The 25071-nt window shown below is 41.9% G+C and overlaps 1 protein-coding gene across 4 annotated transcripts in view; it reads left to right on the top strand.

Moving 5' to 3' along the window:
* The window catches only part of PRLR (prolactin receptor), a 166793-nt gene extending 141722 nt beyond the window's left edge, over positions 1-25071 (top strand). For all 4 annotated transcript variants that reach the window (XM_025924319.2, XM_086676933.1, XM_086676926.1 and 1 more), the window contains 8 exons: positions 1597-1707; positions 4524-4656; positions 6088-6257; positions 10721-10890; positions 12673-12814; positions 14577-14676; positions 15187-15256; positions 16911-25071. In XM_025924319.2, the coding sequence (XP_025780104.1) occupies positions 1641-1707; positions 4524-4656; positions 6088-6257; positions 10721-10890; positions 12673-12814; positions 14577-14676; positions 15187-15256; positions 16911-17933 (1875 nt within the window). In that variant the 5' untranslated portion in view covers positions 1597-1640 and the 3' untranslated portion in view covers positions 17934-25071. The remainder of the gene's footprint in view (positions 1-1596; positions 1708-4523; positions 4657-6087; positions 6258-10720; positions 10891-12672; positions 12815-14576; positions 14677-15186; positions 15257-16910) is intronic.

Below are 25071 nucleotides of genomic sequence, written 5' to 3'. Positions count from 1 at the left end.
GAGGAGGCACCTGGCTGCTTCAGTCAGTTGAGTGTCCCATTCTCGATTTCGGCTCAGGTCACGATCTCACGGTTCATGGGATCGAGTGCCACATGGGGCTCTGCACTGACAGCCTAGAGCCTGTTTGGGATTCTCTCCCCCTCTGTGCCTCCCCCACTGTCTCTCTTACATGCTCACATGTGCATGCCCTCTCTCTCTCTCTCTCTCTCTCTCTCTCTCTCTGTCTCTCTGAAAATAAACATGTTTTTTTTTTTTAAGTTAATTAATTAAATGATCTGAGAGCTTAGATGGGCAGGTGGTTTAGAATGTGCAACCTGGGAAGGAGGAGGCATTAGGAAGGAATCCTGGAAGAGTAACGAGAAGGTCCCCAAAGAATGACATGCTGGCTGCCTCACAGGAGGCCATTACTAAACCAAGAGCCCCAAAATAAGAGGGTTACTTGATGGTGCCTAGGTACCCCAAATCTCTGCTGTCACCAGGATTTCTACTTCCCAGTACGCCTCGTAGGGAGTGGTATCAGATGGAGAAAGCCTTCTAGAAGTTGTCCCTTAGATGGTATCCAGCTGGTAGGTGGGGAACCCCCACTCTGGCCAGGAGGAATGGGGGAAGGCTGGTCTTTTCAAGGCTCATCAAACAACACTCAGCCATTTCAAATGTCTCAAGACAGGCAGCCTTGCCTCTGGACGGTCTTCCCTTGATTACAAAAATCATAAAATTTAAAAGAAAATATATGCCATGTGTTTCCAAGAATTTACACTTAGTTCGTCAAATCTTTTGTTTTCTGAGAGTGTTTTGGAGTCCAACAAGACTATTGAGGCTTTTTCAAATGTCTTTAAAAATGCTTTTTTTTTTTTAAAGAAGGACATTAGAAGGCTTTGAAATTTGTTCCAAGAGTAAAAATAATAATATTAATAATAAATTGCTCAAAACTCAACCCCTGCAGGTTCAAAATTTACTTAATATTCCAAAACCAAAAGACTTGAATTATTACGGGGGGGTTTCATTTCTTGAAAGAGGAAAAAGAAAGAGGCTCACTGGAGTTCACTGGGCGGTTCTCAGTTGTGCCCATGGCCCAGCCGACTTCTTACTTAGCTTACACCTTCAGAGGAAGCCCCCCTAACTTGGCATCAATGAGGGCAGGTTAAAGTGATACTGAGGGTACTTACTGAGTGTACTTGGCTTTTCAGCCTGGCTTATTTTTGACTGGTGGATCAAAGCCCTCCAAGAATGGCTCTCTTGTGGGGCACACGGTCTGTGTCACATAACATTGGTGTTGTATTGTTAGGTGAGCAAAGAGTGGAAACAGAACAGTTTTTCTTTGAGGTGTGTGTAAATGAGCGGCTGCCAAGCCGCTGCCCTTGAACGCTGTCTTCTGGTGACCTCTGGTGGTAGAATTTGTCCTAGCGTGTGTGCATGTATGCTTCTGAGCCAAGCCATCCAACCATGTTACAATTTTCCTACATTCCTTTCCTGCTGTTTTGTCATTCATGTTAGGCAAGGAGCAAGAATCAGTTGCAAACACCCAGAATAAAGTGGTGCATGTGCCTGACCAGACTGTTAATTTCACAAAAAGTTGCCTGGTGCCTTTTCTTTCAGTGAAAGCCTGATACGTTTCCTGTAGAAAGAGAAAAGAAGCTAAAATGAAGGAAAGTGTGGCATCCACAATTTTCGTTTTGCTACTTTTTCTCAACACCAGACTCCTGAATGGTAAGTAAGAGACTGTCCTGCTCTCTTTAATTCCATGGGGTGTTTCTTGAGAGGGCAGAGAGTCCATATAGTTCTCTTGTACTGCAGTTACAAGAAATAAAAGTGTCAAAGTGATTTGCTGCTATTAATTTGCAGTATTTTTTGGCATTAAAATTAATGCAGAAATCAATGCAAAGGAAGCAATGCGGTGAATGCAAAGGCATGTCCCTATGTTGTGCCTTCTGTCCTCACTCTGGGAATGCAGTGAAGCCGCTGTATGAACAAGACCAGAGGCTCGGTCCAGCTTTCCAGCTACTACTAGCTATATATGGAACCTTGAGCCAATCACTCTATCTCTCTGGGGTTCCGCTTTTTCAAAGTGAGGATAATGATGTTCCCTCCACCTCAGATGAAATAATATATGTGGAAAATCTTTGAAAAAGTGTAAAGAGACAACAGGGATTGCTATTACATGGTCGGAAACATATAGCCAACTCTGTTGTCTGTGCCCATGGATGAAAGGAAGTTCACAGAGCCAGCATGCTGGTAGGTACATTTCGGTGCCGCCACCTCTGTGTATCTTTGGGTGTGGATACTTTTGTATATACTTCTGTGTATTAACTTCTCTATGTGTATCTGATTGCAAATGCTTCTCTGTGTATACCAATGTAAGTATACGTCTGTGTGTGTACCTCCATGAATGTGTATATTTCAATGTGTGTACCTGCCTGTGCTCTCTGAGTATGCATATGCATGTATGTCTTTGGGGGCGGGGGTGTGTGCATGTGTGTGTTTGTGAGGTGGGCTCTATGTGGGTATTTGTGTGTACCTGTGTGTATGGTGCCTATGTGGTTGTCCCTCTGTGTGCACTTTATAAGGATAGTGAGACAGTCCATTAATTTTCACTGTGTCCGCTAAAGTGAATGAAAGGAACATTTGACTAATCGTAATTTCACAGCTGTGCTCTCCTCTCTTGAGTTTCCTAGAAGTACTATGAATAACCAGTGAAATGTAGAAGAGATAAGCTTCCAGAGAGAAAAGGACAGTAGAGATCAGTATAATCCATGGGGAAACTTGAAGTGCTCAAATAATCATCAGTTGCCTTAATTGTCTTCTGAATATACTCATTATTGAGCCATAGGTTTGGTGGGGGGGAGGGGGTTGGTTAATAAACCTTTCTGTCCCACACACTCCTTCCCACCCACAACAAAACACAGCAAACAAATTGTTTCAACCTGTGAGATTGTCTTGAAGAAATTTTCCCTGGAGGACGAATGATGTTACAAATATCGGCAGACCTAAACCCAGGCGGGCTGGCATGGATTCCGAGGTTTTCTGTAGTTCTTTGACGGTTTTCAGGGGGACTGGGAGCCAGAGGTAGCTCGGCTCCCGCTGACATGATTAGCCCAGTGTCCTCTGCCCAGCCTATGCACCGCATCATGTCATTCCATGAAATTCTTTCTGGCTAGTTTTTCCTGGTACCCTTTCTTCCATGCCTGTCCTCCTCCGACTTGCCCTTTCTGATCTGGTGCTCAGCAAGAAATTCTGGCCCAGGAGCCAGCAGGAGGGGGGCGGGGGTGGGGAGGGGACAAGTGTGAGAGAAAACAGAGAGAACCCTCCCCCCCACCGAGTTGCTGAGACTGACCCCTTTTGAAAGCTCTCCTCTCTGCTGCTGACTTTCTCCACTAAGCTCTAGCTCAGGCATCCAGCTTGGGGAAAAAGGAGGATCAGCTGGGGTTCTGTGGATGGGCACGGTGGCACTCCTAGCCCAGCAGCACAGGGCAAACTCCCAGGGCCACTCTTTCCCCTCTTTGGACCTGACAGATAAGGAAGAAGAGAGGGGGCAAGCTCACCAAGAGCTTTGGGGATTGAGCAAGTAAAAAACCCCATTCTCTTGACATTATATTTTCCACATCACCTCATTCAGACCGTCTAGCTTCCAACTGGGATTAGACACAGCTCTTGTATAATAATGGTAGCTGGTAACCAGGAGGGCAGCTCTCCACTCCCTCACCTCTTACCATGCCTCCCACCCCCAAAAGAGTCATAAAACTACAAGGAAGCCACTCACCACAAAAAGACCCAAGGGGAAGGGGGAAAATATAAGACAAAAGGGACTAAAAAACAAGATTCGGAAATGGGGGTGGAAGAATGAGGAGACAGAGGGTGAGACTGGGTCAGAGGTCCAAGCCAAATGGAATCAAAGGAAAATGAAGGCCACAGATTGAGTCAATGGTGTGGGAATGGCAGAAAGATGGAGATTTGTGAGCAGATGAAGTGCCAGAGAGCCCTGTTTCAGCAGAGTGTCCCCAGGATGCTGGTGCCTGGGGGAGAATTCTTTCCACAGTCACCCTTATACTGTGAGATGGTGTCAGTTTCATAGACTCTGGGATTGAGGAAGGGCCACGTCCTCTTCAGTCCATGTGTACCCTTATAGTCAGTCACCAATCCCAGTTAGTTTCTTACCTCACAGGACGCACAAGCACAGGCATACACACACACAAACACATACACACACACACACACAGCTCTCTCTCTGTCTCTCTCTGTCTCTGTCTCTGTCTCTCTCTCTCTCTCTCTCACATACACACACACACACACACACACACGCACACACACAGCTCTTTCTCTCAGTCCTGCCAACATCCGGGCAGCCCACAGAGGAATGTTGCCAGATGCTGACACTTTGGCATTTCTGAGCAACCCACCCCTAGGCCTGCTCACCCCAAGACCTCATCACTGGGCTGGTCCCACGAATCTGCTTCTGTCACCAGCAGGATGGTCGAATGGTTGAATGCACCCTCATCTTTACTTCAGATGCTTCTGGCTTTTTCTAGGACAATCACCTCCTGGAAAACCTGAGATCCTTAAATGTCGTTCTCCTGAAAAGGAGACATTCACCTGCTGGTGGAAGCCTGGGGAAGATGGAGGTCTCCCTACCAATTACACACTGACTTACCACAAGGAAGGGTAAGTTTTCTTCTGTGTTATCAACCCACATGACCACTCTCAATCTCCCGGCCCAAAGAACACTGGTTCTGAGTTAGAATTGCCACACTTCCTTGGATTGACACTAGTAAGGCTCCTACCACTGGGGCAAAGAACTTACTGTTCATGTCCACATTCTCGTGTTAATGTCCTTCAGGAGCTCCCTTGATGCGCATAAGCTCTTTCGCCACCCCAGAAATATAATACGGCATTGTTTCCACTGCCTGTCTGAAGCTTAGGTTGTAGCCCAAAGTCACATATGAATCGTTCCTGAGTGCTCATTAATTTTAGATGCTTATCAGTAAACCTTGTACCATGTGTAATTTGCTTTTAGTAATTGTTACTTTTGCGATATAAGAGGATTATCATGTAATCCTTAACAACCATGGTAACGTTAGGTTTTCTAACTTGTTTTGTGACCAAGTAAAGAGCCCTCAAAGCAAAGGAAGGTAAGGACTTTTCCTTAGCGTTTGCTGATCCAGGATCCAGGATCGTCCAGAGGGTGTATTTGGAGCTAAGGTTTCAGTGAGGGCTGAACAAGGTCATCTCCAGGGGAAGATTTTGTTTTACTCATAATGAAACCTTTCTGGAAATCCCGGGAGGGCTGTAGTCCTGTGGTTGCAACAGCTGGCCCACCTCCCAAGGACTGCACTTTGTTGGACACAAAGCTGTCATCCCTTCTGGGACCCAAAGGAGGGTACATGTAAATAGATTTCGGGAACTCACACAGGTGACCGAAATCAAATACACCTTCACACCTTGTGGCGGGTCTTGCAGTGAGGCTGTGAAGTCTAAATGTGAGCAGCCCAGTGAGCCACCTGGTCCTGAACTCTCTCTTTTCTGAGTCACTTGCCTCTGTTGTTGACTTAGTGCAGTCTGAACTACACCGACATCAATTTTTATCCTCTTTCATCTTTTGTTAATGAAATGTGACTCAACACCTACGTGCAAGAAATGCCGCGTGTGCACAACCCGCAGGGTGTGTGTAAGGGGGAAAGTCCCATTTCCTGAGATGGCCCAGTGGCCATTCTCTGAGTAGAGTGGCACCTTGGCCATTGAAAGCGCAAGTGTTTATTGGCAAGGGGCACAAATCACAAAGCCCACAAAAACCTGCCGAAGGGAAGTGACGGTGAGAAGCAGGGTCCCTGGGGACCTGACGTAACCCTTCTACCACCATCCCCAGCACCCTCTTTCCTGTCTCACTCCCAGCTGACATGGGCAGGACACAGATGTTGGGGGAGCCATTCCTTAGCTCTGGTATTTGCATTGGAACATCTGATCCTCAACAGCCAGTGTTAATGATCTATTCAGAAAAAGACTAAAAAATAAAAATAAATAAATAAATAGGAAAAGAAAAAGACTAAACTCTTTTTACTACTTTCTTATTCACTGCTAATATATCACTCATTGCAGAGAGACACTCACACATGAATGTCCAGACTACACAACCAGTGGCCCCAATTCCTGTTACTTCAACAAGAAGCACACCTCCATCTGGACAATGTACATCATCACAATAAATGCCACAAACCAGATGGGAAGCACTTCCTCGGATCCACGTTATGTGGACGTGACTTACATAGGTAAGGGGAAGGGCGACAGGTAAGGAATTTGTTACTCCGTTATGGATTTGCCAGTAGTCAAACTCAGTTTGAGTCTTCTTGGCTTTTGCACGCGTCCCACAAAAGAAAGATGAGAAAACTTACAATACCCTGCTCAACTGAGTTTTTCAAACCAACTTTAACTGAGTCATTCATAGCAGTAGGACTGGCCCTCGGGATCCTTGTGTTTCTGTGCTTTCCCTTGACCCTTCTTCCCATCCTCTTGCATCCAGAAGGAATGTTCTATCTATGCTTCCCTGCAGCCCTCCTCCTGCAACCAATGTCCCCTTCTCTCTTATTTTGTCCCTCCCAAGGGAAGACAGAGCTACCCCACAGAATAGCAGCTCTCAGGAGGTGTTCATCTGCTTCTGTATCCAAGGAATTACTCCAACTGACTTGCCCCAGATTCAATTTTCAGTATACGTGTGCTCAGCAACTGGAGCCATTATTTCAAAAATAAATAATTTGGGGAGTGAATACTTGAAGAGCAGTCTGAAGGCCAAGATCACAAGCACAAAGTTTGGAGAAGTCATTAGCAAAGCGAAACAAAGCCAACCTGAGAGCTGCTTCTTGCTTTGCATGATCAGCAGTGAGCTACAGGACAACTAGGCATAACTGTAGTGGCCTGGATGGTTTAGCAAGGGTGACAAAGGGAATCTTAGGACAAGAGATGGCTTGGCCAGGCCTGAGTTCAGCCCTCATCTTGGGTAAGAATCTAGGGAATAGCTAATTGGGCTCATGGTTACCCAAGTCTTCCTGATTTACCTACCACCACTCAAGAAGGAAAATCGGAATAGAGTTCTCAAGTGTTCACTTGCATATATATCATCCCATTGGTATCGTATCAGTGGCTTATCCTTAAAAACTAGAAAAGCTTCCAACACCAACCAGTACACGCTTGAATATTTTCTTCCTGCAGCAAATCATTGGAATGAGCATGGGCTGGGAACTGAATTCGATCTTAGTTTACGAAACTCAGAAAGGCAACCCCACTGGCAAGTAGGAATAAATTAAATTCTAGTCATATACATTACTTGAGATATGAAGCCTTTAAGATACTAAGTGCCAACTAATTCCTTTGTCGTGGGCTTTTTCTTACATTTTTAACATGTGAGGGCAAAACAGCAAAAACAAAAAAGTTCTGAAATGAGCAGTTGCTATAATGAGAGCGTTCACAAAAAAATGGAATCACTAAAGAGTAGGACCTTTAAAAAGTGAAATCAATGAGGGCATCGATTTCACATGGGCTCTGGAAAACAAATTCTCTGGTGAAAAAAGTGTTGGGCCGTATTTTCCAAAACAATGGAAGGAGGGTTTATGGAACTCTCTTCCTATGGGGAGGGTCAAATCCTCCCATGACCCTGCAGCATCCAGTGCTGGTAACAGGCCATAGAAGTTCATTTAAAAATCAGTGTGCACTACAGTACATTTTCTATCAGCTGGAGTCTCATCCAGTGATAACCTGCAGCACAGAATGACAATATTGGCAGATAATGTCTCAGAAATAGATTGTGTTGTTGTTGATCTTGTTACTGCCATTGAATAATATTTAGCGATGTTGAAGACACTTGAAAGGAGTGATTCCCAACTGGCGACTGTTTTGCCCCCCGCAGGATAGTTAGCAATTACAGGAAACATCTCCACATAGTGCAACCTGGAGAGGAGGGTTGAGGGAATTACTGATGTTTAATGGGCAGAGGCCAGAAACGCTGCGAAGGCTCAGCATCCTACACACACACCCCACTGCCAACAAAGAAGGATCTGGTCCAAAATACATAATGCTGAGGTTGAGCAACTTTGCTTTAAAGGATTCGTCGTAAACATTTTGTTGGCAGTTTTGTACAAATAGTTTTTTTTTTTTTTTAATTTTTTTTTCAACATTTATTTATTTTTGGGACAGAGAGAGACAGAGCATGAATGGGGGAGGGGCAGAGAGAGAGGGAGACACAGAATCGGAAACAGGCTCCAGGCTCTGAGCCATCAGCCCAGAGCCCGACGCGGGGCTCGAACTCACGGACCGCGAGATCGTGACCTGGCTGAAGTCGGACGCTTAACCGACTGCGCCACCCAGGCGCCCCAAATAGTTTTTGATCAGAGGCGTTTCTCAGTATTACGTTTAGCTTAAAACCTTTGTAGATGATGTTTGTTTAGTAAGTACATATCATCCTTTCAGGAAGTACAATCACCCTTAGTTATTTACTTAGTAACAAATAAGCATTAGGATTGGTGGCAAATTTTCCAGAGTTCACTTTTTTAGGTAACTGTAGATTATAATGCCAAAACACTATAGTTAACACGCACATCCCAAACCTGGCATGGAGAATTATTTGAGAAGGTAATAAATGAATAGAGAAAATATTACTGACCAGCAGGACTGAGATTAGGGGAAGACAAGTTGGTATCCAAGGCACCTCACTCTTAAGGAGGGATTCACAGACCTGTACTTAAAGGAACCTCAGAGTAAGTGCCTCCTTAATTTTTTGAGACAGAGTACAAAACTCACCTTTGTACTCATTTTAAAATGTTCAATCCAGTGGTATTAGTTCATTCACAGTGTTCTGCAATGACCATCACTATCTAGTTCCAGAATATTTTCACCACTCCACATGGAAACTTCATACCCATTAACCAGTTACTCTGGATTTCCCACTCTACCCCAACTCCAGAGCAATCACTAATCTGCTTTCTGTCTCTATAGATTTGCCTATTCTGGAAATTTCAAACATATGGAATCAGATAGTATATGGCCTTTTGTGTCTGGCTTCTTTCACTTAGTCTAATGTTTTCAAGATTCATCTATAGTCTAGCATATGTCAGTACTTCCTCCCCTCTTATGGCAGAAGAGTCTTCCGTTATGTGAATATTAACCCATCATCAACTGATGGATGTTTGAGTTGTTTCCACCTATTGGATACTATAAGTAGTATGCTATGAACACTCAGGCAGGAATTTTTGTTTGAGCACCTGCTTTCTTTTTTTTATATATGAAATTTATTGTCAAGTTGGTTTGCATACAACACCCAATGCTCATCCCAACAGGTGCCCTCCTCCATGCCCATCACCCACCGTCCCCTCCCTCCCAACCCCCATCAACCCTCAGTTTGTTCTCAGTTTTTAAGAGTCTCTTATGGTTTGCCTCCCTCCCTCTCTTTTTTTTTCCCTTCCCTTCCCCCATGGTCTTCTGTTAAGTTTCTTAGGATCCACATAAGAGTGAAAACATATGGTATCTGTCTTTCTCTGTATGGCTTATTTCACTTAGCATCACACTCTCCAGTTCCATCCCCGTTGCTACAAAGGGCCATATTTCATTCTTTCTCATTGCCACGTAGTATTCCATTGCATATATAAACCACAATTTCTTTATCCATTCATCAATTGATGGACATTTAGGCTCTTTCCATAATTTGGCTATTGTTGAAAGTGCTGCTATAAACAATGGGGTACAGGTGCCCCTATGCATCAGCACTCTGTATCCCTTGGGTAAATTCCGAGCAGTGCTATTTCTGGGCCATAGGGTAGATCTATTTTTAATTTTTTGAGGACCCTCCACACTGTTTTCCAGAGTGGCTGCGCCAGTTTGCATTCCCACCAACAGTACAAGAGGGTTCCCATTTCTCCACATCCTCACCAGCATCTATAGTCTCCTGATTTGTTCATTTTAGCCCTTCTGACTGGCGTGAGGTGATACCTCAGTGTGGTTTTTATTTGTATTTCCCTGATGAGGAGCGACGTTAAGCATCTTTTCATGTGCCTGTTGGCCATCTGGATGTCTTCTTTAGAGAAGTGTCTATTCATGTCTTCTGCCCATTTCTTCACTGGATTATTTGTTTTTCGGGTGTGGAGTTTGGTGAGTTCTTTATAGATTTAACTAGCCCTTTGTCTGATACATCATTTGCAAATATCTTTTCCCATTCCATTGGTTGCCTTTTAGTTTTGTTGATTGTTTCCTTTGCAGTGAGCACCTGCTTTCATATCTTTTGAGTATATACCTAGGAGTGAAATTGATGACACGGTAATACTATATTTAAGTTTCTAAGTAACTTCCAGACTTTTTTGTACAATGGCTATACCATTTTACATTCCCATCAGCAATGTATGAAGGTTCCAACTTCTCTAATGTTCTTCCCAACACTTGTTATTTTTCAGTTTTTGAATTCTAGCCATTCTAGCAGGTATGAACTGCTCTCTCATTGTGGTTTTGACTTGCATTTCCCAATGACTTTTGAGCATCATTCCTGTGCTTGTTGGTCATTTGTGCCTCCTTAAATTTTACATCTTTCTTGCTTCAACCTAACCTCAGTTCTTCTTACCAGCACCTGATACCAAATGCAAAGAGTCTCATAACCATGGTGGAGTGAAATAGTAGAGAAAGCTGCCTTTAAGTCATATAGTTCTGTGTTCAAATGCTACTTTTACTAAATATGTAGTTTCTTTCATATCTACAGTTGAACCAGACCCTCCTGTGAACCTGACTTTGGAATTAAAACAGCCAGAAGACAAAAAACCATATCTGTGGATGAAATGGTTCCCACCCACCCTGGTTGATGTAAGATCTGGTTGGCTCACACTCCAGTACGAAATTCGATTAAAACCCGAGAAAGCCACTGAGTGGGAGGTGAGTCAACTAGAAGCTTTTGGAAGGAACCAGGTCCTTGGCAAAGTTGAAGCCCTCACAATTGAGAATAGATGATTCTTCCTCATTATTGGGCAACCATGTTGCCCTCTTGATGCTGATGTGACCTAGTCAGATGTGGAAGTGCCTTCTCCCCTCCACTGGGGTTGATGGGAACTCATCTTCATAGCTCTCTAGGGCTAGTTCCTTGCACTGAACATCCTCTTCCACCAGATTTCCAACCCACTTCCCTCAGGATATCTTAGATTAAGACACTCGTGAGTGTACCTACATGGCACTAAGTAGGAGGAAAACAACCTCAGTGTAACCACTTCATGGTCAATGGTATTTTTATTCACTTTCAAATACTTCATGGTCAATGGTATTTTTATTCACTTTCAAATACTTCATGGTCAATGGTATTTTTATTCACTTTCAAATACTTCAGTGGAAAGAAATAATACTGTAAATTATAGGCATTTTAATAGTTCACTCTAAAATATTTTTGTATATGTCTCTTTCAAAAAGGGAACATTTGATTTCACTCATATGTGGATTTAAAGAACAAAACAAATGAACAAAGAAAAAAGAGACAAACAAAACAACAGACTCTAAACTACAGAGAACAAACTGGTAGCTGCCAGAGGAGAGGTGGGTGGGACATGGGTAAAATAGAGGGAGTCAAGAGTACACTTATTGTGATGAGCACTGACTAATGTATAGAATGATTGAAACATTATATTGTACACCTGAAACTAATATAATGCTGTATGTTAAGTATGCTTAAGCTTTAAAAAAAAAGATACTCCAAACCCACTAGCAATGATAAAATTTTTAATGGGAGCATTTCCAAACATAGCCAACATAATAGGATCACACATAGAAAATTAATTAAAATTCCTTAATATCATTTAATAGCCAGTCCATATTTTAATTCCCCCCAATTGCTTCAAAATATGTCTGTAGAAGCTAGTTTGTCCAAACCGCAATCCACTCCAAGAACACACATTGTTACATCCTGGTTGTTATGTCCCTTTGGTCTCAACGTGCTCAGGAGACTGGGCCACTTGTCCCATAGAGTGTCCCACCTTTTGTATTTGTCTGATGAGTTCTCTGTGAGGTCATTTAGCTACTTTCTCTGCCCCTGTATTTCCTGGACCCAGACCATTAGATCTAAAAATCTGATTATTCAGGTGGAACAATTTTCAGCAAGAGAACTTCAGAGGTGATATTATTTGCTTCATATTGCATCATACAAGGAGATGGAAATCATCTGGTAAACCCACTGTACCTGATGCTAAAACTGACTCTGGGATTAGAGAGATGACAACCTGATCCCTTGATTGTAAATTTATGTTTCATTTGTACAATATTGTTTCAACATCCTGAAGGTCCCGTTCTCTTTCATCTAGTAGTTTTACACCAAGTGGTGATCCTTAAATCAATGAAGTCATTAGGGTTTACAAAATAACAATTTTCCAGTTTTACTAAATGGTTGTCTTCCATAAAGTAGAATTTAGAAGGGGGTAGAAGATAGGAGGCAGAATATTTGCCTTTCTGACAGAGAGCTCCAAATGGAGAGACAGAAAACCCGTTACTTTTTGTGTGAGCAAAGCAAGGAGGAAAAGATGGGCCAAGAGGGTGGAATGGTGAGAACAGAGATTTCTTTAGAAAATCTAGTTCGTTGGTCTCAGTTCTCCAACAGTCAGTTATCTAGAAGGAAAGTCTATGAAGAAGCATCACACAAGTTAGAGTGACTTCCTTGTTTTCCTTGTTTCTCTATAGACTCATTTTGCTGGGCAGCAGACTCAGTTTAAGATTCTCAGCTTATATCCAGGACAGAAATACCTTGTCCAGGTTCGCTGCAAGCCAGACCATGGATTTTGGAGTGAGTGGAGCCCAGAGAGCTCCATTCAGATACCTAATGGTGAGTGTCTTGGCTCCCTTTTGCATACACTCCGAAATATTTTTTAATTATTGATTGATTGATTGATTGATTTTTGAGACAGAGAGCACAAGTGCACACAGGAAGGGGAAGGGCAGAGAGAGAGGGAGAGAGAGAATCTCAAGTAGCTCTGCACTGTCAGCATAGAACCCCACGTGGACCTCAAACTCACTAACTGCAAGATCATGACCTGAGCTGAAATCGAGAGTTGGACGCTTAACCAGCTGAGCCACCCAGGTGCCCCTACTCCAAAATATTTTTAAAACAGAAAGAATTTAGTAAATTTGCATGTAATAACAACTAACAGAGAAACTATGTTAAGCCTTAGCCAGAAAAATAAGTAGAGGTGGGTTTATCATCTCTCCATCCAATACAAAAACATTTGAAAGTGTGGCACTGCTCTCTGGGTCACTGTCAGTGAAGACCAGTTTCTAGAATAAGGCTGCAAACATAGGCTTGGAATGTCTTCATGCTCAGTCATTCTGCCCTCCCCATCTACCCTATCCCTATAATTTGGTCAAGGTCATCATCTAGTTGTCCCCAAATTTGTAAAGTGGTATGCCATCTCAAAGGCATGAGCCCAATTTTCAGTCTGTGATGTCAGTTACATCTTGGTCTCTATGCAGAGGTACAGTATGTAAAAGGCACTCAATTCCAAGTGCCATTAACCATGGGGGCTTCTGCTTCACAACAGAATGATTCATCTTGCATTTCTAAAGTGTGTTATGGTTTATGAACCATAAACCATACCAGGGTTGGAAAGTTTGGGCCCTTCCAACCCTCTCGGGTATTCAGAGAGAATACGATTACCATCAGGAATTAAAAGTGAGGAAACTGAAGCTCAGTGAGGTTAAAGTCTTACTCAGAACCACGTGACAAAGCCTACCTCTACTGACAACTTGCCTGGCCAAAGTATCAGGGCTTGCATTGGCTTGGCATACTGGAAAGAACACTGAACTGTGGGTCATCAGATTCACACATGCATCTCATTCAGCCCTCTCTCTTATTAAATAAATAAAAGCACCGGGTTTGGAAGCAGAAGGCCTGAGTTGCAATCCCGACTACAATTTTATAGTTTACATGCTCATGGGGAAATCACTCTTCCGGCCTCCGTGTCGTCATTACATACAAGACAATGTATGTAAAAAGCTTAACACCATGGATGGCTTTAGTAAGAACTTAGTAAGTGACAGCCTTTATTATTATTACTGCAACAGATCATGTGACCTTGAATTTCCTCTTTAAGGATCAAATAAAATAATATGTAAAGGGATTTTGAAGTTTATAGAGTACTGTGAAATATACACACTATTAAAATTTAATAATAAAAATTAAACCTGTCATCGATGCTACTCTATTTGGATTGCTGTTCAAATCAAAAGAGGTGTAGGTAAGGGGAGGGGGACTCTTTTGTTTAAAACTTGTGCTTCTGGGGCGCCTGGGTGGCGCAGTCGGTTAAGCGTCCGACTTCAGCCAGGTCACGATCTCGCGGTCCGTGAGTTCGAGCCCCGCGTCAGGCTCTGGGCTGATGGCTCGGAGCCTGGAGCCTGTTTCCGATTCTGTGTCTCCCTCTCTCTCTGCCCCTCCCCCGTTCATGCTCTGTCTCTCTCTGTCCCAAAAATAAATAAAAAAAAAAAAGTTGGAAAAAAAAATTTAAAAATAAAACTTGTGCTTATTAGTTTTGTTTGTTTATTTTTAATGATGCTTTGATGTGATCAAAGCTTTCTGACTGTTTGCTTTTTAGATGTCACCATGAAAGATACCATTGTGTGGATCTTTGTGGCTGTTCTTTCTGCTGTCATCTGTCTGATTATGGTCGTGGCAGTGGCTTTGAAAAGCCATAGGTACTTTACTGTCTATCATCCTTCCTCCCCATCATGGTTGTCAGGGATTGTGGCAAAAAATACTGTATAAAAATAGTAGAAACCTACAGATAATTCAAGCACTTCATTTAAGCCATTAGCTGCAATGTGTTCACCCACAAAAAAACCTTCTATCAGTGATAGCAAAAGTAGCAGAACGGTCTCCTTTGAAGCTGGTGCTCTTTCCATCAGACTGAGGCTCCCAGTTATGAAGTAGTAAAAATCTTCTAGGAGCAACTAAAATCAAGAGAAGCAAGAAATTCAAGTAATCCACTAATTTCAGAATCAGCGTCCTCTATTAGCCAGAGCTAATTGTGATGCAAGCCCTTAAAATGATTGCCTTCACCATTGATTGTTAGTCTCGTGGAGCCCCAGGAGTCTAACTCCTATCTACCATAGTCTGTAGCAGCTATTTGGAGAGGATACTAATCTTTCAAAAATCACAAAGTGAGAAGGTGAGTCATCTATTCTTTTTCACAAATTATTTTATAGCATGGTGACCTGCATCCTTCCACCAGTTCCTGGGCCAAAAATAAAAGGATTTGATACTCATCTGCTGGAGGTAAGTGGCAAAAGTGGGGAATGTAGTATGACCCTCTGCTTTGCAATGATTACCTTTACACATGCACACACAATTCCCATCCGTTCAGCCTGGCCAGCTCAGTCCCTGCCCAGCGGGTCCCTGCTCTTCAGCAAGTGTGTTTACAGAAAGCTGGGTGGAGGCATGAGAGTACTTACCTTTGGGAGAGAAAGCCAAGAAAACATGAAGATACATAATAATGCTTGCTAGGCCTACCAGGTGTGTATGCTCATAAGCACAGAAATAAACATTTTGCACAATTAATCAATTAAGAAAAAGGGTAAATGTCTTACTTAATACAAAACAGGGACCCACCACCACCTCCCTTGTCATACGTGGGCTAAAGCTTTCACTCGAATGTTCTTCACATGATTGCAATATCCTGCTGTAATTGTTCATTTTGAGAGCGTTCAGTCGAAACCGGATCAGTACAGTGGGCTCGTGTTTGCCAGGCCCTGCCTAGACTGATTCAAGGTGGAATTAAATTCAAGTGTTTTGAATAAAAAGAGGGGTTACATCATTTTAAACTTCTGTCCAGATTGAAATATATAGTTTCAGTTGGACTCAATCTTAACACTGTTGTGCCTAAAAGCAATGATCTGCATTACATCACTTGACCCAGCCACCGTGAGACCAGCAATGCAAGAATGTGATAAGTGAGTCCCAGAGAATTTGGCTTGACTATACTCAGTTTGATTGCAAATATCGGAGAAGGAATTAGAGCCCCAGAATTTGGGCTCTTGGCCCAGTGCTCTTACCCCACTATCTAGTCTCTAGTACTGACCTTCATAGAACCAGCATGAACTTCTCAACTAAGTAAATTAACTGCTGTCTAACTTGAAATTTGACCTTATAGCCACAGAAATGGAATAATAAAATAACTACTGTTTGGGTTACAAAAAAAATTTGTTTTCACATTCTTAATCACAGTACCCTGATCTTCAAAAGAACTCCCAGATAGGTACTATTACTTCCATTTTACAGATGGAGAAAGTGAGGACCGTAGAGCAGCTCATCCAAAGTCAATACCCTTTAATAAGGGATAGAGTCAAGACTTGGGCACCAGTGCCTGATCTAAGTCAAGGGATCAGGAAGAAGAGTGGGAAAGAAAAGGAAGCCAGAAGAAGAGGAAGGGGAGAAGGAGGAGAACAAAAAGGAGGAGAGGGAGGAGACTGGAACAGCAAGGAGGGATGAAAATCTGCTTACTACTGCCAGACTCCAGAAGGTGGTGGACTTGGTTAGGAGGCCAGCAACCAGATCTCAGGGCCAGTGGGTCCCAGAGCACTGAAGCCATGCGTGAGCACTGTGGATTTCATGTTTCACAAACCTCTTATTTGTTAGGCATGTGTTTATTATTTGTGCATATACTACCTGCCAGTTGAACTCATAATCATTATGGCTTAGGGAGAAACTAAGTTAAAATCATGAATTGACTGAAAGAAAACTATGAGGTGAGTAGTAGCCCAGGAGGTGGTTATAAATAGCCTGGTACACAAACATCTAACATTTGGGGAATTCTGCTAGGCCGTTAGCACGTCCCACTTGCCCATAGTCATGACCACTGGCTTGGCTGTGATGTCGACATGGAATGTCAGGAAGCTAACGGCCATCTCTCCTTGTGTCTGTGTTTGAATAGAAGGGCAAGTCTGAAGAACTGCTGAGTGCCCTGGGGTGCCAAGACTTCCCTCCCACTTCTGACTGTGAGGACTTACTGGTGGAGTTTTTAGAAGTGGATGACAGTGAGGACCAGCAGCTGATGCCAGCCCTTTCAAAAGAACACCCGGGTCAAGATAGGAAGCCCACACCCCTGGACCCAGACAGTGACTCTGGCCGGGGCAGTTGCGACAGCCCTTCCCTTTTGTCTAAAAAGTGTGAGGAAGCCCGGGCAAATCCCTCCACATTTAACACTCCTGAGGGCATTGAGAAGCCAGAGAATCCCCAGACAAATGCTACCCGCACCTGGGACCCCCAGAGCACAAGCTTGGAAGGCAAAATCCCCTCTTTCCCTGCCAATGGATCCAAATCTTCAACATGGCCTTTACCACAGCCCCCCAGCCATCCCAGCCCCAGATCTTCTTACCACAACATTGCTGATGTGTGCAAGCTGGCCATGGGCCCAGCAGGTGCATCGGCCACTTCGTTGGACAAAACAGACACACATGCTTTAAGATCTTCAAAAAATGTTGAGACTGGAGGGGAGAAAGTGGCAGTTGAGCAGAGGGCAGTGGAAAGCTTCCATTCCAAGACTGACCAAGGCACAGCATGGCTGTTGACCCGGGAGAAAACCTCTTTGATCTCTGTGAAACCCTTGGATTATGTGGAGATTCACAAAGTTAACAAAGATGGAGCACTATCATTGCTCCCAAAACAGAAGGAGAACGGCAACCAGACAGACAAGCCCAGCACTCCTGAAACCAGTAAGGAGTATGCCAAGGTGTCCAGGGTGATGGATAACAACATCCTGGTGTTAGTGCAGGATCCGCAAGCTCAAAACCTGGCTTCATTTGAAGAACCAGCCAAGGGGGCTCCACCGCCCCTTCAACCGAATCAAGCTGAAGAAGACCTGGCCTCCTTCACGTCGGCACCAAGCAACTGTGGACTCCAGCAGGGTGGGTTGGATTACCTGGATCCCACATGTGTTATGCACTCCTTTCAGTGATAGCTTGATTAATGGAACAATTGGTTAAAATGTGACTTTTTTTCAGGTAACACTACAGAGTACAGGAAATGCACTCTCCTAGAGAATGCTCCAGAGCGTGGTTAGATTGACACTATACAGCCCACAGTTCATTCGTTTTCATGCTCCATTTTCAACCAGCTGCCTCTTTCTCCAACAGCTGATTCCAGAACAAATCGCTTTGCTTCCTGTGATTTGTACATTTACTTTTTGCTATTAGTTATAAAATTACGTGTTCAATGAAATAAAAGCGCATCGTTTAGTATTCTCGAGGGACAGTACCGACACGTATATCCTCTGGAAGAGACTTTCACGGTTTGGTGTGTGACAAAAGGAAATGAGAGAGTCACGGTTGTTTACCACAGGAAGATGACAGGTGTGAGAGACAAATGCCATGAAAACCACTTTTGAAAACCAACGAACCTTCGCTTGACCTTTGTTTGACCTTTACTTGACCTTTGCACTCCTCTCTCGTTTTATTAGGATGAACCGAACACATTTAAAGAAAATGCATTCCAGAACACCTGACAAATTGTTTACATCAGTTCCTATCACCTTAGTGATACATTGCCAATATGCAAACCAAAATGATGCCTCCAATTTTTTCTTAAAATGGTTTGAATTTATTAAGCGTGGGTTTCCCCCCCTAAATTGTATTTTATCCTAAAGCCTCTAGAGAATATAGTTTTGGAAAATGGAATTTTCTTACATTACAGGTAAATGAGTTTCGTGTGGTAAATTCTTCTAAAATGTTTTCCTGTTTCATTTCAGCACACGAGATAATTTATTAAACCCCCTAGTCTTCTGTTAGGTAAAAAAAAAAAAAAAATCCGGAAGACTAACGTTAATTTAAAAGATAATCACAGCAGGATGCTAATGGAAATACTGCCTTACTGTACATATGAATTCTACTTTAATAGAAACCCATAAGTTTCACAATGTATTTTTGAAGACTATTTTTCTATCACTTAGGTAAAATAAAAGACTATTTTCTATCTTCCCAGTACAACTGTTTACGTATTTAATGCGTACAGTATTTTCTGCTATGAGGTTATAATGAGTATTTGCAGTACATAGTAGTATATGCAGTCCCTGTTTGTGGAGGAAAATGCCATCCCAACCCAAAGTCCATTGAAGATTACGAAGTGAATGATTAAATTCAGTTTCCAGCATAGTATGGTGTAGTTTATCTGATTCGTTTTTTATCTCCATGACACTTGAAACAGTCGCCAGCCTAGAGTTTTAGGGCTTTCCACAGACCATAAATTACTTCTGTGATTTAGGGCTTGTCTGGGCTTTCTGCTCTTCTCTGGGTGAATATTCATAAAACCACCATGAAAAGGTGAGTGGTGACCTCTCACGTACTGTTTTAGAGAGAGGGTTTGGTTTCGTTTGCTTCTGAGAAATCTTGAGCAGCAAAGAAAATTTAAGCAAAGCCAGAAGTTAGTATCTCTCTGAAGTAGATCCATTTGCGAAATCTTGGCAGAGGAATAAAGGTCAAGGTGTGGAAGTAAGAATCTCCAAGTCTGCTCCAGGGGCAGCCTTCCCAAGAGCAGTCCAAAGCCTGGCCCTCCATTTTGAAGAGAGCATTCATGACTCATCAAAAAGCCTCCCTCTGTTTTTCATTTCACCTGCTGGCGGACCCATTCTCTGTTCACTCACTAGCTGGATATAGTCAATTTGAGCTCACCTCTATGAGTTCAGTATCACACCCCAGCAACCCCATGCTCACTGGAAGTGGACTCCGAGGTGGCCGGATGTTCGAAAGTGAACATGTCGCTAGCTTCCAGAATTGCAAAAGTAAATAGATCTGAGTTCCTCTTCTCCCAGTATAGAATAACAAGAAGAGCGAAGGTATCCTGTGGGAAAGTTGCCCGTGTGCATTCAGTCCTCTAGGTCCTTGCTACTCAAAGTATGCTTGGAGGACCAGCTAAATCAGCATCTCACCTGGGCGCTGCTTGGAAATGCAGAATCTCGGCTCCTCTGACCCAGACCTACAGAATCAGAATCTGCCCTTTACTAAGATCTCAGGTGATTCACGTGCACAATGAAGTTTGAGAAGCACTGCCCTAGGTCACCATTTCCACTAAAGGTTATATTAGTGCATAGAAACAATCCTCTCTTGGAAATACAGGTCAAGTCTAAATTGCACTGAATGACACTGTTCATAAGGAGAAGGCATACTTTTTGAAAAATCCATTTGGGGGTTAAATTTACATAATGATAGAGAACGACTTGCAAAGTACACACAACTCTAAAAAGGGCATGGGAATAGGGGCGCCTGGGTGGCTCTGTTGGTTAAGCGTCCAACTTCAGCTCAGATCGTGATCTCACCATTCATGAGTCCGAGCCCTGCATCAGGCTCTGTGCTGACAGCTCAGAGCCTGGAGCCTGCTTCGGATTCTGTGTCTCCCTCTCTCTCTCTGCCCCTCCCCCTCTCATGTACGCTCTCTCCTCTCTCTCTCTCAAAAATAAACATTTTTTACAAAGTGTTAAAAAAAAAAAAAAAAAGAGGGCCAGGGAATATATTCCACCTGGGAAGCACTCTGCCAAAGACTCTGCCTTTCAAACCTAGTCCAGACCAAACTTTTCACAAAATAGTCCATCCTTCTCTAAACTGTGTATCATGACTCTGACAGTTTGAAAATTCAAAACTGATCTGTTTTGACATACGATTCAGCGTGTGTGAAGAAAAAAATGTTACGGTTAAAGTCTCCACTTGAATTAAATCCCTAAAATACCCCAATTAGCCACTCATTAAGTAAAGCCAAGGTTACAATTCTCTGGTCAATTAACACTCTATTTAACTAAGTTCCTTTTTTTTTTTTTTTCATCTTGTGGCATATTTTCTATCAAGGAGACAGCCAATGCAATGGAAGGATGCAGAATGGGGGGGGGGGGTCTTGTCCTAATTAGGTTGCCTTAGACGGAACAATTCCCTATTCTGGGCCTCAGTTTCCTCTGAAGGACATGTTGGGCAAACAGTCTCTAATATCCTTTTAAACTCTGGCTCCTTGATTCCATGACTCACTGAATACTTTCCAGCAAGATAATTTAACCAACGCCTTGATCTTAAGTAAGCCACCAAACAATCACCCTTCATCATAGAAATATAAGTACTCTTCAGTGATGTGCTTTTTTCATTTCCACTTTTAGATCATCAGTTGCAGGCAGACTTAACATATTGCACACACGTTATAAATTATGTAGGTACAGAATCGTAGTCTAAGATAATGTGCAAATATATGTGAGAGAAGAAGCATGAGATTTTTTTAAAGACATATTGAATGAGGCTCTAATTTTAAAAAAAAAATCTTTTACAGAATCAAACTATGCTTATTTTTTGCTGAGTCCAGCAGCCCCAAATCTCTTTTCTTATATCTGACTGCTGATTTTTTTTTCCTTTCTGAGGAACTATAAACCACTACTGCGAGGTTGGTTTAAAGAGCCATACGCTCTGAATTATAAAAAGTCATATTTTTGTAAAACAAACACCTAAATATTCAAGTTACAAAGCACATGGAGACAGGTTAGTCAATGCGTGTTTTTTGGAAGCTTATAACCCAAACTCCAAAATGTGCTCTCGTCAGTTTTAACGAACGGGTTTAAAGCATCTCAATGTGAGCACAGTTATTATCAGGGACAGCTGCGTCCCTGTCCATTCTCCTAAGTGCCTAAGACCAATCCTGGTAGGCGGGTATGTACTAAAAACTTGCTTTCACTGGTTTGGTCCAAAGTGGGTCAATCCCTTACCACCTGTATGAGGTGAAAGGGTTTGACCCTTGTCCCGTAGGACCCAACTGAATTGGAGAATCCTGTGAGTTAACTCCAGGATGCAATTTGGCTGTGGGGAAATCTGGCTCTTTCTTGAGGTTCTCCACCACTGTGGTCACTTGCAGAAAGTCCTGCCTTTATTCATTTCCCTATCTCCTTAGTGTAGACAAGAAAGAAACAGATTTGTACATATTTTACAAAGTGCCTTTCTTTACTTTTATTTTTAAAAAATTTGTTTTCTTTTTGCAAGAAAAGTGTATTGATTGGAAAGTAAATTTTACTTGTTTTCTGTAAATAACTGGAGAAACCAGAAAGGGAATGACAGAATGGTCTAAGGTCCAACCAGTAACTGGTGGATTTAATTTATTGCTTAACTGAATTACCACAGAGCTGATGTGAATAGTGCAACTTAACTTTGTCTGATAAGAAAGTGACTCTGGCTAGGATTGGGGGATATGCCTGCCACCCTGTGATTTAATACTCTTCAATTTAAAAATATATTGAGGGCGTTTGGATGGCTCAGTCAGTTAAGCATCTGACTCTTGATTTTGGCTCAGGTTATGATCTCACAGCTTTTGGGTTCGAGCCCCACATGGGGCCCTGTGCTGACAGTGGGGAGGCTGCTTGGGATTCTCTCTCCCTCTGTCTCTGCCCCTCCCTCGCTTGCACGTGCATTCTCTCTCTCCCTCTCTATCTCTCAAATAAATATTTTGAAAATAATAAAATACTAATAATAAGAAAATTAAAACATGTTGATATGCTTTTGAACGGCTTTGAATTGCATGCCTGGGCCTGAAAAGGACAATGCATGCAGTGGAAACTTGCACACATGCAAGAAAATGTAAATGACTCTGGATTACCATCCCCGGTGTTGCTAACGTGCATTTGTCATTGATGAAAGCCTCATGTGTACTTCAGTGAACGAATTCCTTGTTCTGCCTGTTTGGCTTAAGCACAATAGTATTGTTGCTGGAGTAGTGTGGGCGGAGCACCCAATTTCCAGGTCTAGGCCACCTTGCTACCACTAAACAGGCTATGTGACCTTTTGCAAGTCCTTTAAACTCTAGCCATCAATTTCCTGTTAAATAATCAAATAGAAATTCTCTCCCTAGGCTTGTGTATTTCAGTTGGTGATTTTTGGTCTGAGACCATCATGGTATCTATTCCAATGAAAGGAGAAAAATAGAAAATAGGACATTTCCAGAGGTTTAGGCATCTCAGGATTCCACAAAATGCCAGCCATAGCCTGCTAAATGCAAATTTTACTGGACAAAGTAAATCTGTAATCTTTTCGGTGTTCTGAGTTTATAGCTAAGAGATATCCATAATTCACAACACCATATGCCTGCCACTGTCTTGTCCACCTCCATTCCTCTGATTTATGCTCTGATCTCAAGAAGCACTGAGACATGTAAAGTGGACAGACATATCCTGTTTATGCGGCTGTGATCAGTGAATGGAGAGACCCTTAGATCATTGTATTCTATTCGTTAACTTTTTACCTGGTCCTGATTAAATAAAAAAACGACAGTGCACCCTAAAAACCTTTAGGTAGTGAAGTAGTAATATGAAAAATAACCTTTATGAGTTCTGTTAAATTATGCCTCACCTGGATAAACTTCAAAATACAGTCTGAGTTAAAAAAAAATACAGTCTGAGTTTTTCCTTGCAAATTTCAGATCCTGGAGAAAATAAACCCTGTAATTATGTTATCTGAAATCAAAACTCTCTATGGCAAAGATACCTCTGAAAAATAATTTGTTTTCCAACATTTCTGATAAGATGATTTTGAACTTTTAAAAGTAACTACCCCCCCCTTCTTGTCCTACTGTCCTTCCTTCAAAGCTGCTTATTGTTTAGAAATGAAAGATATCACATCTAATGCTTTGACTGTTTTTCAGTAGCATATTTGATATACTTGTCATGTGACATTCCTGAATTTAAAATAACTGTTATATTATTTTATATTATATTGCTTTATGTGGTTCAAAACTGTATGATGTATTGAAATATATACTCCTTATGTTGTGAAACTCATCATGTAATACAGATGAAAATAATTATATAATGACTTATAATCTATCCTTATGTATTTCAATATGATGGTGTCTGTAAAACAAAACTGAAAAAAATGTAATCATATATTTCTGTTGAGACTGTGAATGTACTGATTTTTTTCTTAAGCTTTGTCTGGAATTAGTATCGTATGCCATTGTACAGCTGGTCTGGGGTGTTAAGTGTTTAGAGTCCAATTCAAACCCTTTAAAAGTCAACCCTCAGCTTTGCTTCATGTGACTCCTGATAACTTCTTGAGTGTTATTTGCATCATGAGGCTTGCTTTTGTGTTTGATTATTCATTTTAAACAATTTAAACAGTTTCATGTGGAAACCACAGCAATCTAGAGCCAGAATGTTGTGCGATCTGTGTCTTATGTAAAGCCATATTGAAGCAAAGACTATATCATAGTAAAAGGTTCCATATTTTCAAGGCTATCACTACCTCCACTTTTTCTCTTTCCCTAGAAAATACCAAGCAAAACTCTTCAACATGAGGTGGGACATTCAAAGTGATTGTTACAAGAGTTGCTGGGGGGTTGTTTGGGCTTGATTTTTTTATGGGAAAATATACCTTCTAATTCACCACTTTGTAGTTTTAGGCTAGGTTTTCGCAATAACCATTTTTACATTTTATAAAAACTGGCTGGCAAATGAAGACTGAGAAGAATATTTAGTAAGTCCCCAGATGAAAAACCAACAAAACCATAGAGTGCAGATTTTTTCCTAACAATGAGTCACCTCAAGATGGTTACCCTAAGCCATGGTGATGATATTTTTCACAATTTTATTTTCCTAATGCCCCTAGAAATAAATGTTGTCCTTATTTGATTTTAGCCATCAAATATATTATGGTATGGGAAAAGTCAGCCATATATCAGAAATAGTCTTCTTTTTATTTAAAAACATTTCTTGATGTACTTATTGTAATGACTACTTTTTTGTCTTTTTAGCCTTAAAGAATTATAGAGGACTATAGGCTGACTGGTCTTGCATTTTTAATTCTGTAAATCTTTGGTTATTGCACACTGTACTTCCTGTTTTCATGGATTTATTCATTTGCCTCCTTTTATTTTGAAGGAATAACATGCACAGTTAAATCCTTGTCAGTAGTGTGGGAGATTATGCTGCTATTGTCATAATATTTTCATTTTTTCTGCACGCCAAAAATCATGCTTGCCAAACAAAATCTTAGACATCCCAGCATAATATGGTCATTATATTTATATTCCTGTTATTGACAATACCTAGTTCAGTGCCTGGGTCAATAAATGTTTATTTCCCTTGCCTA

Source organism: Puma concolor, chromosome A1, assembly GCF_028749965.1.
Source record: "Puma concolor isolate L17-30 chromosome A1, mPumCon1.1.hap2, whole genome shotgun sequence".
Taxonomy (NCBI): Eukaryota; Metazoa; Chordata; class Mammalia; order Carnivora; family Felidae; genus Puma; species Puma concolor.
Note: the sequence above shows the minus strand (reverse complement) of the source record. Positions and strands in the feature narration are given on the sequence as shown.